This window comes from Cheilinus undulatus, linkage group 16, assembly GCF_018320785.1.
Source record: "Cheilinus undulatus linkage group 16, ASM1832078v1, whole genome shotgun sequence".
Taxonomy (NCBI): Eukaryota; Metazoa; Chordata; class Actinopteri; order Labriformes; family Labridae; genus Cheilinus; species Cheilinus undulatus.
Window position 1 is genome coordinate 14,368,892 of NC_054880.1, and position 13,796 is coordinate 14,382,687.

General features: G+C 38.8%; 2 protein-coding genes across 4 annotated transcripts; one reads left to right on the plus strand and one right to left on the minus strand.

Annotated features, from left to right (window-relative positions):
• Nucleotides 1-1,680: 1,680 nt before the first annotated feature.
• stpg1 (sperm-tail PG-rich repeat containing 1) lies at nt 1,681-7,924 on the minus strand. Of its 2 annotated transcripts, XM_041809740.1 has the most exons (8): nt 7,789-7,924; nt 7,587-7,714; nt 7,404-7,505; nt 5,074-5,250; nt 4,250-4,358; nt 3,987-4,155; nt 3,697-3,887; nt 1,681-1,802 (listed from the first exon to the last, which is right to left on the minus strand). In XM_041809740.1, exons 1-8 carry the CDS (start codon nt 7,817-7,819, stop codon nt 1,729-1,731), a joined length of 981 nt encoding a protein of 326 aa, XP_041665674.1. In that variant the 5' UTR covers nt 7,820-7,924; the 3' UTR covers nt 1,681-1,728. The 2 variants fall into 2 exon arrangements, with proteins under 2 accessions (XP_041665674.1, XP_041665673.1); XM_041809739.1 differs by having other exon boundaries at nt 7,587-7,809.
• A 65-nt stretch (nt 7,925-7,989) lies between these two features.
• meaf6 (MYST/Esa1-associated factor 6) lies at nt 7,990-13,553 on the plus strand. 2 transcript variants are annotated; one of them, XM_041809741.1, is made up of 8 exons: nt 7,990-8,117; nt 9,579-9,694; nt 9,791-9,878; nt 9,985-10,030; nt 10,129-10,321; nt 12,411-12,440; nt 12,956-12,989; nt 13,114-13,553. In XM_041809741.1, the coding sequence occupies exons 1-8, from the start codon at nt 8,028-8,030 to the stop codon at nt 13,126-13,128; spliced, it is 612 nt and encodes a 203-aa protein (XP_041665675.1). In that variant the 5' UTR covers nt 7,990-8,027; the 3' UTR covers nt 13,129-13,553. The 2 variants fall into 2 exon arrangements, with proteins under 2 accessions (XP_041665675.1, XP_041665676.1); XM_041809742.1 differs by lacking the exon at nt 12,411-12,440.
• Nucleotides 13,554-13,796: the final 243 nt, after the last annotated feature.

A 13,796-nucleotide genomic window follows, 5' to 3' on the forward strand; every position in this document is an offset into this window, starting at 1 on the left:
TAGACCCCTCTCCTTTTTAAGCTATAAATTTAGATTTGAGATGCCAGAAAAAATCTAATCATCATTTGGGTAAAAATGATGCAGTTCCACTTAAAAAAAGAATCCATTAATGCCACTTTTAGAACTTGACTCCTTTTAAAGTGTCTTCATCATTCAAAATCATAACAGTTTACAATTGGAACTGAGTGTTTCAAATCAAGAACATCAAAAGCAAAATCTGTCATATCAAATGTAGGTTTAAATATGAAGATACAAAAAAAAAGCTTTGTATTTAATACAAATGTGCTCTTGCTTGAGACAGTTTCCTTTTTTCCATTCATGCCATTGTTTTATAGATTCAAAAACCAAATAAAGAGCCATTTTGGAACAGAAACATCAGCTCTGAGCCAAAAAGTGTTGATCTCTAGAAAGAGCAGCAACTCCCATCAGTGAATAAGGACTTGCATACAGGCACGCTCTTTGTTTACAGGCAGAATAACACAGATCACATCAGTTGATGAGGCGGCCTTTGATACGTGCCAGTACATGCTGCATCCTCCCAACTAAACCAATCTGGATGAAGGTATCCATGACCACCTCTGCACCAGTCTGAGCTATCAGATATCATGTCACTTTCAGTATGTATTGAGGTGCATCCACACAAAACGTTAAGCGTTACAACTTGGTATCCAAATGCACAAAACAAACATCTAAATAAAGTAAGAGATTGCATCAATGTTTTATAAAGTCTTTCATATGTTTAAAGTTTGACAGTCACATTCTTTTACATCATTTTGTCTCTACAGCGGAAAATATTTTCACCTAAAAAAATCTCAACTATTTGAGCTTGCTTCTTGTCTTTATCATTTATTTCTTTATGATAGCTGAAGCTGAGCTGGTTTTGTACAGTGGGAGCTTTTTCTCTCGAAAGTAGCTGCCTGTTAAATTTGAAAAGAGTCTTATGAGTTCAGTTACAAGAACAATTTAGCTGCAGTTGGAGGAGATACACAATGAACTAATCTCTCTATTATGCTCTGAAAAGCCAAGAAATGTTGTAACTTGTAAGGTGATAATCCATCTCAGTTTGCTACAACCCACTCCACTACATCATCTAATGCATACTGTTGTGAAAATATTGATTACAACCTCTATGAGCAGAAGGGTCAGTCTTTCCATGCAACTGTTTTCCAAAACTGATGCCAATTTTTGCTCACAAACTGCAGAGAACTTTGATTACACAAGTGTTGTGGACATTTTTCCCCCTACAGAGCATCCGATGAAGGGAGTGATTGATGTGTCCATTTGTCCCTGGTGCTGAACGCCATCCCTGCCTCATGCCCGCTCTGTCACATTGCTCACATACAGTCACACTCCCACCCCTTTGCCTGCCCTGCAGCAGTTGGCACACTGGTGTCATCTCGAGCTCTCAGCTGTTAGCATGGCGAACCACTGACTGTACCAAACAGCTGTCAGAGACTGCAGCAACTCTTTGTGCTTTATCATCTCCAGATTAGAGCAGCAGAAAACTGGGGTGAGGATAAAACGTTGTGAAAAATACACAAAAAATCCTCTTAATTTTTTGCCTTGCTACAAAAAGAAAATGAAATCAAATGGAAAAAAAGTTTTTTTTTTTTTTTTATCTTTTTCTCCCCATAAAAACAGAGACACATACCTTGTGTTTGCAAAGATATTCACAGTTCATGGATGTGGAAAAGATACATATCTACAGTGTAGTTTTACACTGAAATGTTAAAAAGGAATCCAGATGTTGGAGTCAGTGTACATGAAGGACTGCTTTGACAGAATCAGAGGATCATAGAAACCTGGGAAGAGGAGGAGAACACTAAGGTTAGAATTAGTTTAATCATATGAGGCAAAAACATTCTAATAAGGACTTAAAATATGATAACTCTAATGGTTAAAACACACAGGTGTTACTCATGAAGCTAAAGCCACTAATTTCAAATAAATATGCATATTCTCTTTTTTCTTAAATCAAGCTGAATTGTAAATAATAGAAAAAGGACCAGTTGTTTCTTTTCTCCTCTGCTGCAGGCGATGTGAGACAGAGATATACTTTCTATGAGTCGGCGCAATGCTCTCTTGATAATATCCAAACAGTCAGGGGTATTCCCAGTTTAAATGTGTCACAGCTTTGTGAAGGTGGGGAATTCACCCAGCCAGCCTCAGGCCAAAAAGTGCATTAATGTGGATCTTGGGTAAATCAGCCCCTAAATCTACCCTTCTTTTTGGCTGTACCTAGTCATCATGAACATTCCCTTTTTAAGAAAAAACCTCTGAGCTTACAATGTATCAGGGTTAAATGTTACTAGTTAAAAGAAAGATTTATTATGATCAAATAAATGTAACAAAAAAGTCAAGGTTTATTCCTGTCATGACCTTTCTGAATGAGATTCTTAATTAAATGATGACAGACTGCAAATATGGGATTAGGATGTAATATAGTAAACAATGAAAAACACAGGTGGAGTACAACGGACTCTTTTCAAACGGTAAGTTGTGCTCATATATATGGATAAGACTAGGGGTTGACCAAAAGTGGTTTCTCAGGGCCAGTAGGGCTATCAGCTTGGCTGTAGAACCATCATGACAGACGCAGGCAGTCATGATGGAGTCACTGCGACTGACACAACTTAGGTATCGGAAACATTGGATGGTATGTGAAAGACTGTTCATGCAGTTTAACCGCAACCTAAAGCTGCCATTGCGTTGCCAAATCTCATTCATGTTTTGTGCAGCTTACGTGTGATGGACCACAGTTAACCTCTGCCATCAGTTGTGAGTCAAATTGCCCAAGCTGTTTGAACTGTGTTTCTACAGTGTAAAATCATAAAGATATGAATAAAAACATAGCGAAAACACTCCTGCGAATGCACCGACCTCAGCGGGTTAAGAGTCAAATGTACCAATTGCACCTTTACTGTGGAAAATGTTTCTGCAGAGAGCTGTAAATCACTTTCTATAACACCTACCCTGTGGCAGTTTAAAGCATTAAAACATTTATACTAACTAATCATTCTTCATGCTGCTTGAAGGTCTCCGTTGCCTTTGTGGGTCATAGACAGCAATCTTAAATTTAGGGTGTTCAAAGCCAGCTTAAAAGCCCTCTCAGGGAGCTTTAATATATACTTCTCAGCTGCTGAGAAACACACTAGTTAGTGATACTGCTTTATAACCATTAACAGCTGAGTATAAGCTCATTTTGTTCAGAGGGAACAAAAATGCTAACATTAGGGTAGGTAATGGAACTGAAGGGGTTAAAAGAAAAAAACCCTTACAGATTTCAGGAGCTACTTCATGATGAAATGTTGTCATTAAATTTTCATGTGCACCTACTTTTCCCCATCCTGCCTCATTTACATATCCTCAAGTCAGCATATTCTGCATTTGCTTCACTGAATTTAACAGCTCCCGGCATGAGGATGCAAATTTCAAGCAAACCTAATCAAATCCCAAAGTGTTTATTCAAAGCTTTACAAATTTCAATACATCAAGCAAATTCATGTGTAAAAAGTGTTATTTTAGATCACAAGTGCCCCTCTTCCTCCCTGCAGGAGTCTATATCTCAGCTGTTCAATCAGATATGAATAAACTGAAAAAAAATAAGAACACTTTTTTTGAGATACCATCTATGTCCTCTAAAATGTTTGCTTTTTTAAAGTATTGATGTGTTATGTAATGTTTTCAGTGCTTTACCTGGTCCTGGTGTCGTTTTGGCGTTTAAGTTTGGAAATGTTCTTTCCGTTCTGGATGCAAATGCAGCAGTGGGCACAGGATGCTTGGACGAGCCCATGTTCTTCATTATGTCATAATGTCCTGGGCCTGGGACAGGAGGGTCCTTAGGGACAACCAGAGGAGGATGTGCTAAGGACACATACGGTCCCCTCCTGCAAACACAGTTCACAGAATTTTACAGCTCAAGACTTCTGGGAGAAAGTAAGTTGGTAACGTGTAAATAAAGCTGTAAATTTTGTGTTGGGACTCACGGCAGGAGGGTTCTTTTCACGGGTGCAGGGATCTGATGGGGGCTGTAGGCTCCTGGGCCAGGTGCACACTTTTCCAGTGGAGCAGGAATTCTCTTAGATTTAGATCTGAAGGGGGACGAGACCGCCTTGGGGCAGCACCGGATTACACTTGTGTTCACTTCATAGTGGCCTATGAAACAGGGATCAAAAATGAGATGAATTCAAATATGAACATATAGGATGAAATTCAGAAAAAAAGATTTTTTAGAAATGGAGGTAATTACATGGAGACGGTGTATCTTTGTTTGGGTTGAAAGTGTCACGTTCAGTTTTTGACAGGAAAGCTGATGTACCAACCACAGAGGAGAAAGACTCTCTATTACGAATTCTGACCTGTTCAAATGAGATTAAAGAAAAAGCTTACACATGAATTACAGGGTCCAGAACACAGTCGTTACATGCATACATCATACTGAAGTCTGTAAGATGGATGATACACCTCAACTTCCTCCCATCATAGAGATGAAGCCATGATACATGCTACAGTTCAGAGCCCTCTCATTTAGAGTACTTGCCTGTGCAGAAAGACTTGAGCCTCAGTATTGATGCAATGCCGCTTCTACCAACAGTAACACAGATTTAGCTTACAAATAAAGGAGCAATAATCCCTCATGTTTGTACAGTCAATTTGGAGCAGTGACTCATAGTTATGGAAGTTCGGTGACTATTTTCTTAGTGTTAAGTTTAATTACAGTAAATTATGTCACACTGCACCTCTGATCTGTGTTGTGGTATAAACAGCACAGCAAAAAAACTTCATTGGTCAACAAACCTTTCAGTGATGACATTTTTTTTATCATTTCATTTATATAAAAAACAGGATTTTTATAAAAAAAAAATCAGGGTGATAATATCTAGCCATCACAACACAAATCACAGCATGAAAACCAGAGTTTGTATTTTGATTTTCTCATGTCCCATCTGTTTTTGATTGTCATCATGTCCCAACACCGCTGCCATTCTGTAGTTAAGCTCTAAATATTTTTGCCTGACATAAGGTGAGATTTTGCACTGTCCATGCTTTACACGGTCTATGCATCATACCTACATCATACTGATTTGGTGCTGGAGTTTTGTGCTTCGGACCCTCCACCTTTACAGCCACAGGCAGCCTGAACACTCTGGAGACTCCTGTGTTGAAGTCATATTTGTCGATGAGGGAGCTCTGCAGGTTGTATGCATTCGGTCCTGGGATAGCTTGTTGGTAACTGGAAGGTCTGCTGGCCTGTTGGATTAGTAAACCAGTTAGCATTAAAGGTGCAGTGTGTAATATTTATCCTAGTAGCACTACCAGAGTACCAGAGTACCACCAGAGAAGTGAGCATTACAATCTAGAATCTGACTGTTAGATGTTGCTAATATTTCCAATTTTACACACTTCACCTTTACAAGTTTATTGCACAGTATGAAATTTAAGTTCTTCATTAAGGGGCATAAAGGTAGCATCAAATATAAATGTTAGTGTCAAATTTCATATCATAAAGATGACTAATTTTGCACCACAATAAGACATGAGACTACATGATCAGCACTGTCGTGTACATTTTGCCTGTTACCACCGCTGTGGTTTAGGTGCCAAATTAGGACACTGCTTTGAAAGCCTGGGTTTTTCCTCATGGCAAAGATTCTCACTGAGTGATATTCTTACTTTGTTGCATGCATTTTTCAGGGGTGGAAAGTAACTAATTACATTTACACAAACTCTTACTTTTTGGGTACTTGTAGTTTGTTGTGTACATTTAGAAATCAGTACTTTTACTCAACATAAGTAAGTTTTCACCAGAGTAGCTATACTTTAGCTTGAGTAGAACACTCTTGTACCTCTCCACCTCTGATGACTACATAGTAGCATATAGCGAGAGAACGATTCCACATCACATCCCCAAAACAGCTGTACTACACAGCAAAAATTGGCGTGAACTCTGAGTGAAGCTATCCACTGAGTTAGAGTTGACTTTTTGCTTTGTTCTTGCCAGAGGGGACCCACCTTGCCACAGATTCTCAAGAGTTACTGCAGCTCTGTCATATTGCAAAATATTTAACACTTAAAAGTGTGGTTAAACTATATGTAGTGTGGACCAACATAAGCAATTTTAAAGAGTTAAATTTATCTCTACATGAGTTAAATTGACACAGTCAGTTTTGCTGTGTATTTAGCTTTTTTTTATAGAGGTGGGGCTTCACTTAATCAACCTGGTTGGAGATCTATTTCTTTTTGTTCTTGTCAATAAGAAAACAACATATTTTACAGTACAACTCCTCAGTAGCTAGTCAGTAATTTAGTAAATTTTGCATTACATGCTTTATGTATTTTGAGACTTTGGCGACTTACCCTCCCACAGCGATGGGCATGTTAGATCTATAGATAGTTTTAGTAATTTTCATTTAAGGCATTGCTTATACTCAGTTTACTCTGTTTTTGTTTTGTTTGTTTTTCTTCCCTTGCCTTTTCAGTAACATTACTTTCATTTAAGGGAGCCAAATGGCATATCTGTGACCTTGCAAAGCAGATGGATACGCCCGTTTCTGTGTTTCTCAATGCCGAATCCATCTTGCAAAGCTCCCGTCTGAACAGTTTAGGCCCGTTTAGAAAGTCACAGGACCAATCAGTGGCAAGGGTCAGTACTTTCAGGCTGACTTAAGCAAGCAGCAACAAGAGGCTGGCAATTATGGCAGAAGACATTAGCATGGATGCTGCTAAAGCGCCAGTTTTATCAGAACTTTCGAAATGTCTTTGTTTAAGGAAGAACAAAGAACAGCATGGAGGAATGCCTCTGGAAATATGGCAGTGTTAACGTACGCCCCACTGGCCCTGGCCCTCTAGGTACATTATGTCTACGGGCTACAGCACGTGTTTTGTTACTCCGATTAGCCCGTAAAGATGTGACAGGACGCTCATCTAGTCACCATCTGAGGATTTTTTTTTTTTCAAAGGCTCTGCCCTTTCCCAAACACTGTGTGTGAGCGGTTTTCCAGATGGATGTGTGAAACAAATCCATCCATTTTCCAGATGGAAATGTGCCTTTAGGCTAACTGTCATATTTGCTGGAATATTGATTAAGATGCACCGTCCCTGTATTAAAAATAAATAAATAAATAAATCGCTAAAAAAAAAAAAAAAAAAAAATTCCGAAAGGGGCGCCAAAATCAGCACAACCAAAAGGTCCTTACCAGAGCTTTAAAGTCAAATATAACCAGATTTTGATAGTCCAACAAGAGGGGTTGCTGGATTGACATAGTAATGGATTACTCCTTTGGGTAAGTGTTGAATAAAAATATTACAATAAATACTTAAACAACATTTTACCTCAAGTCTTTCAATCACAAAGCTCCTGCCCTATATACATTTAAAATCAGTACTTTCTATTGACTACTGACCTTGGAAACAATAAAGCCTGTGGTTCCTTTGACTGAGAATGAAGGACTAATGACTTCAGAGCTGGAGGCACAGTTATAGCTGCCTGGTCCTGGATTTTCACTCTGAAACAAATACACAACATAATGTCTGTTATTTGTTAGTGATTAAACTCTAGATATGTATTTATGTGTCAGATTTCCTACCATGAAGAACTGCGAAGGAAACCTCTTTGCTTTGGATAGAAATCCCTTCTTCTCTTGATTTATAACCACCTCTCGATGGTGTTTAGTTGAAATTGGAGGTGAAACGGCAGTAGTCAACATTTTATCTGCTTTAATATCAAGAAAATAATTATGTCGTGCTAATTTCATGGATAAAGCATATTTTTCTGTTGCTAAAACTTACTGTTATGAAGTCCTCGGGACAGGTTCCCCATGGTTCAGTCAGATATCAGGTAGAAAGTATTTTTTAAATCTGTGAAGCCGGACCCTCTGAGATGATGTTGCTATGGAGACCTGAAAACTGCGTAATTTGAGCTTGCGTCAGTTTTCTGCCCTTTAGCGCCATCTCCTGGCTCAAGTGCGGCATATCAGGCGTTTTATACCTAACCGCCTCTGTTTTGTTTCCAGATAGCTCGATTCATCATGGCGATGCATGCGAAGGCGACTCCACCACAGATCCCGGACACTCGCCGGGAGCTCGCTGAGCTGGTGAAGAGGAAACAAGAACTAGCTGTAAGTAGATATTACCACTATCTTGTGTGTAACTTCAGTTGCATACCGTTTTGCAATTTCAGCGATTTTTAACCACAAATAGTCGGACAAGGCCTCTCTGAGTGTTAAGCTAACGATAGCTATTGCTAACAAATGCTAACTCGGTTTGCTTCTGCGCAGTTCACTCCAACGGTAATGCTAGTCCTGCTACTAGCCGGCGAGGTACCATTGAGACGTTAGTGAATATTGTCCATCGTTATCAATTATTGTGTTTTTTATAAGGGGTGTACTACGTAGGGATTAAAAATAATTTGAAGACGACCGTTTTCCATAGCAGTGTATTTGGTAACGCTTACTTTTGTTATTTATTAGGGCGGTACAATTATTCATAGCCAGAATTTAGCCGCCGCCCGGGTCGCCTCAGTTCTCGCGATATGTTAGACGAGAGGCCATCTTTCCTTTATTTCAGACCTATTTGACTGATTTTTATTCTGTTAGTTATGGTGTTTTGTTGCTGATTAACATAATTTAAAGTTTGAAAAAAACTTTTGATTTGGGATACAGTGTTATTTCTGGGTTTAAAAAACTTACATAGATTTAAAACCCACAATAATATTAAACAAACAAACATACTAAAATAATGATTGCATAATAACACACCAACTTTGCAATAATACTGACAATATTACATATAGTCCACTCAGTCATCCAAAGATTTGCTCTTACTCACTACACTAGTATGATACCATATTGCCTAGAAATAAATGAAGATAAAACATCAGTCAGGTTCTGATTGTGGAAAAAAAATCCTTTTGAGCTCCCCATGTAGAACAAAAAACAACACGTATTGCTTTGATTTTTTTCACTACTTTTTAAATGGTGGCAATGACCTCACAAATGCACTTTTCTAATTTAAAGAATGGGATATCTTGCCAGAATGGCATGGTTCAATGGTGTGGCCTACAATCTCTGAATATGTAGCAAATATTGTAGACCTCTATGTTGTTAGTTTTGAAGAACACCAAAATGTGTGTTAGCTAATTCCAGGAAAAAAAAATAGTGCTTTACCTTGGACATATAAGGCCAGTTTACAGTCTTAAATTGAACAACAGCGTGTCCCTCACTAATTAACCCTGGAGTTATTTTTTTATTTATTTATTTATTTTTTTAATTAGAAGACATTTAAACATATTAAAAGAAGACTGATAGTATCGCACAGCCAAATACTTAATGTTAATTTAAGACATTTAGTGAAATGGTCATTTTAGTGTAAGTATTATTTCACACTAGCTTCAGTTTGCTGAGCAGCTTGTCTTTGTTATCTTTTTTTAACTTGGATAAGTTATCAGTCTTTCCATTCCTGTTAGGAAAATCACTATGAAATTAAATCTGTAGTCTACTAAATATGCATTTCTATCTGTCAAATATTTGTATACAGCCTAATTTCAGTCAGTTCTAATGTTAGTTTCTGCTTTATCACAGGAGACACTAGTCAACTTGGAACGACAAATATATGCATTTGAAGGCAGCTACCTAGAAGACACTCAGATGTATGGCAACATCATCAGAGGATGGGACAGATACCTCACTAACCAAAAGTAAGTGCCTGATACTTCTCTCTATGGCTTTCCAAGAGGTTCTGCTTTTAGGTGTTTAGAAGACTAAACTGTGTATTGTGCTTCTAAATTTGACAGGAACTCCAATAGTAAGACTGACAGAAGGAATAGGAAATTCAAGGAAGCAGAACGTTTATTCAGCAAGTCATCAGTCACATCAGTTGCAGTAAGTCCTTCCTTCTGTGCACATTTCCACACTACATTTGTTGCTACTCCTGCCAGGACAACAGAAGAAGTTCTAACGTAACTGCACTTTCTGTTTTGTTTTACAGGCAGTTTGTGCTCTTGGTGGGATACCAGATCACATGAATGAAAAGCGTAGGTTTTTGGTAACTTTATAAGGCAATTACATTGAAATGGTACAAGCATAGACACTTTTTGGCACTGAGTTTCTGCTGTTGTTTATATCTCATCAGGTGAGGCAGGCAGCGGTACAGAGAGCGACACTTCTCCAGACCTCCAGAACCAAGAGAACGAGCCCAGCCAGGAGGACACAGAAGATGTGGACTCGACGCTGCAGGACCTAAAGCCTCAGAAGGCTGCCTCCTCTTCCTCCTCCGGCAGTCATCACGGGAGTCACAAGAAGAGGAAGAACAAAAACAGACACAGGTACCCAGTCACTGTACATGATACAGTGTGTTAGCATGCTGTTAGATGTGTTTTTCTTGTTTTCTGGTGTTGTGCTGTTAATTGATGCTCAGTTTTAGCATTTCTGGGTTTTGTTGTAGCGTATTTACATTCCTTTTAAAAACCTGGGATAAAGATTTAAAGTGACATTTATGTCAGACAAAAGCCACCATAAGTATTCAACCATTTCTGGAAAATATGGTTTGATAGTTCTGGTGATACAGATAACAGCCGATTCATCATCCATTTGGATCACCCTCTATGGTTTTGGATATGTGTGATTCGTATATTGATGAAAGATGTATGAATATGTAGTACAACAAATGAACTGCTGCTAAATCCTTAAAGCTGGGTGTACACTGTGCAAATTTCATCTGATTCAGCCTGAACATTTTGTTGCTCAACTTAGGCTGGCCACACACTAGGCAATTTAAAATCTGAAATGATTTTAAAAATGTAGGAGACCACATACATAAAGACAGTTTCGAACCATTTTTCATCTTTAATCATTCTGAATGTGCACACTAGACGACTCGGCAAGACTGTCAGATCACTCGAGACCACAAACCTGCTGACCTGCCAACGACCTCAGTGATCACGTGACTTCAGAAAATAAACAAAACAAAAAAACAGGCTTGACTGTCGATACCCTCTTATTGTCCCTCCACTACAGGCTGCCTGGCATGTGTTACAGGTGCAGCAAAAATCATAACTCAAGGGAAAGACTCAGGATGAAATCCTGATCAAAATTCTGTTACAGTTGTGTTTATGGTTGCGAGCAGTGAAAGTAAGTGTAATCTGGCTGGTGACGCTACCCTGTCTGTTTGCGCTCATTGATCGTTGTGGGAACTTTCCACTCGGGATACGCCCCCATGATCATCAGGGGAGGCAAATCTTGCCTCATATCGGGCTTAAAATCCTGTAGTTTGTCGCTGGCCACAGGGAGAACAGAACCTAGAGCAGAACCCTCAACTTTGGATATTTTTTTCCAATGTAAACTGTCAGACAGTATTCTAAATCATAATGACAACATTTGGAATGACTTTCTACTGCCCCCCCACCCTGCTATAATAAAGGAAATAAAAGAGCAGGAAATATTCCTACCTGTGGACCTTTATCTGACAAGGATGTAGATGCTGTTTGTGTGTGTGGAATAGAAAGAGAGATAGTGGGAGGGAGGGACAGAAAAAGAATGTGACTGGACTGATTTCAGCCTCAGTGTCTGGGACTTTTTTTAAAGGAAACTCCACAGATTTTAGTCACACTTTGTCCTGATTAACTCGTACTGTGTGAGCACTCAGATTGGGCTCGACCACTGGATAGTATAGTGTGAGCCCATAAATCATGCGCAATTGTTGTGTGTCATAAGCAATTCAGTCACACAGTATTAGCTGACATTCTGCCACAACTGTCATAGAGTTGCTTTGAAATTTGCACAGTGGATGCCCAGCTTAATGTGAAGCTGTGTATCCTGTATTTCTATAACGCTGTAGCGCAATGGGAAATTTCACCATGGGACCCCAATATGGAAACATCGTGGAGCTTTATTACTGTGTCGAGGCTGAATAGCAATGTGTCAGGGGCTTCATTCTTGGCCCTGCGCAGTCTGGTTTTTAGTTTCCTATACCCTTTTTATTGTCTTGTGGACCTCTTTCCTGGGGGGTCCCTGCCCCACTTTAAAAAAGATGTACAAATGGTACATAAACAGACTGATGATTAATATGTTTCTTTATTTATATATATTTTTAAGATTGAATAAAGGTGAACTGGGTGTCAAAATGGTCAACAAGTTTCTGTTTTTTAACTAGAATTCTTTATTTACACTTCACAATATAAAGAAGGTATGGTAGTTTGCAGTGTTTTATGTTGTTTTTTTATTTCTTATGCCTGAAGCTAACCACTTATTAACACAGCAGGTACTCCACCTAGCTAACCGTGACAGAGTGGTTCTCTCACTCTGTAAAGAGTCTGGACTGCAGTATTATGTAGACGTAGGGCTTTAGTCTCAGGTCGGTGAACTAACAGCTGCTGCTTTCTTCCTCCCCCTAATGCTGCTCTTCCCTTCCCTCAGTCCTTCTGCCATGTTTGATTATGACTTTGAGTAAGTCTGGATTTTTACTTCCTGTTCCTGCTGTGTGTACATCCTGCCTGCTTGTTAACCCCATCCTCAACTCCTCCACCTTTCTTCCTGCTTCCAGCCTGCGTTTGTTGAACTAGGGTTTGATTTCAAGCCTGCTAGATATTCAGCCAAACTGCATGTCCAACACTTAAATCTTTCTTCAAATGCATTTCAGCTTCCTGCACTCTGAACTCCATTAGATACTCTTACTCTTGCTTGCTGCTGGGGTGATTTCAAAATCTCTCTTACCCCAAATTCATTTTAAGCGTGCTTCCCTTAATTCCAGCAATCAAATAAAAGGTTGCTGGTGTTGTCTAATGCTGGGCCTGCTGCAGTTTTGTGCACAAACAAGAACAAACATGCTCATTTAGCGTTCTTGTTATGGTCTTGTTTTTTAGGCTTTTTCATGACACAGTAGTGGTTTGGCTTTCACCAATATTCCCATTTTTTTACCTGATCCTGTCTAATGCAGTCCTGCTGCTCCATTTTTCTTGCAGATTTGACATGAAGGTGAACAAGAAACCAAGAGCTGTAAGTTGGATTGAAAGAGCAAATATTTGGCTGTATTGCATTTCAGTAATGGCGGTTAATATTTAAACTATATTTAGATGATGGTTTCTGCCTCTGAATTAACATATTTGATGTCCCTCTGCAGGATTATTCAACTTAAAATAAATGGCTGCAGACCTGAAGACACATAAAGACAAGTGCGGACAAACACAAGATTTATGGACTTTGTAATTTTTTTTTTTTAATTTGGTTGTCATATTTCAGCCTGTACTGTGTGTATTGCTTGAAACATTCCCCCCCTTCACCTACCTTTGGTCATGGTTAAGATTTTTGACCTGCTACCATATAGTAGAAATACGGTGTTGCATGTAACTTGAGGCCTGACCTGGCCCAATTCTAGTAACACACCATCTTGTATAGTGTTAAAAAAAGATTGTATTTATTACGTACCTGATTTCATTGTTTCTCATTGTAAGAAAGTCGTGGTTTTTTGTTAAGCGTCACATAGTCATGTACCCCACAAATACCCTGGGATTCTTTTATTACATGGTTTGTTTTTCAAAAAATAAAAAGAAATACCAGTAACATGAGTATGTTTTGTTTATTTAAAGGTCCAAGGTGAAAGTGGTGCTCTGAACCACTTGTTTTAGGCCTTTATTAACAGAACTGGCTACTGCAATGATCATTGTTTTTTCTAGTGTCTATCACCCAAACATGCATGCCTGTGAAACTTTAAAATGAACCACATGATAGATTGAGTTCCCACACACATAGTCCATAAAAATATGTTATGGACTGGTTTACTGTCTCAGATATCAGTGCTTACTT

Excerpts from the sequence above, each read along its gene's own strand:
- meaf6 (XM_041809741.1), top strand. The coding sequence starts at position 8,028 with ATGGCGATGCATGCGAAGGCGACTCCACCACAGATCCCGGACACTCGC. Across the intron at positions 9,879-9,984 it reads CATCAGTCACATCAGTTGCA|GCAGTTTGTGCTCTTGGTGG; the intron begins GTAAGTCCTTCC and ends TTTGTTTTACAG. Across the intron at positions 10,322-12,410 it reads AAGAACAAAAACAGACACAG|TCCTTCTGCCATGTTTGATT; the intron begins GTACCCAGTCAC and ends CCCTTCCCTCAG.
- stpg1 (XM_041809739.1), bottom strand. The coding sequence starts at position 7,754 with ATGAAATTAGCACGACATAATTATTTTCTTGATATTAAAGCAGATAAA. Across the intron at positions 4,156-4,249 it reads CAAAGATACACCGTCTCCAT|GCCACTATGAAGTGAACACA; the intron begins GTAATTACCTCC and ends CCTGTTTCATAG. Across the intron at positions 1,803-3,696 it reads CAAAACGACACCAGGACCAG|GTTTCTATGATCCTCTGATT; the intron begins GTAAAGCACTGA and ends TCCTCTTCCCAG.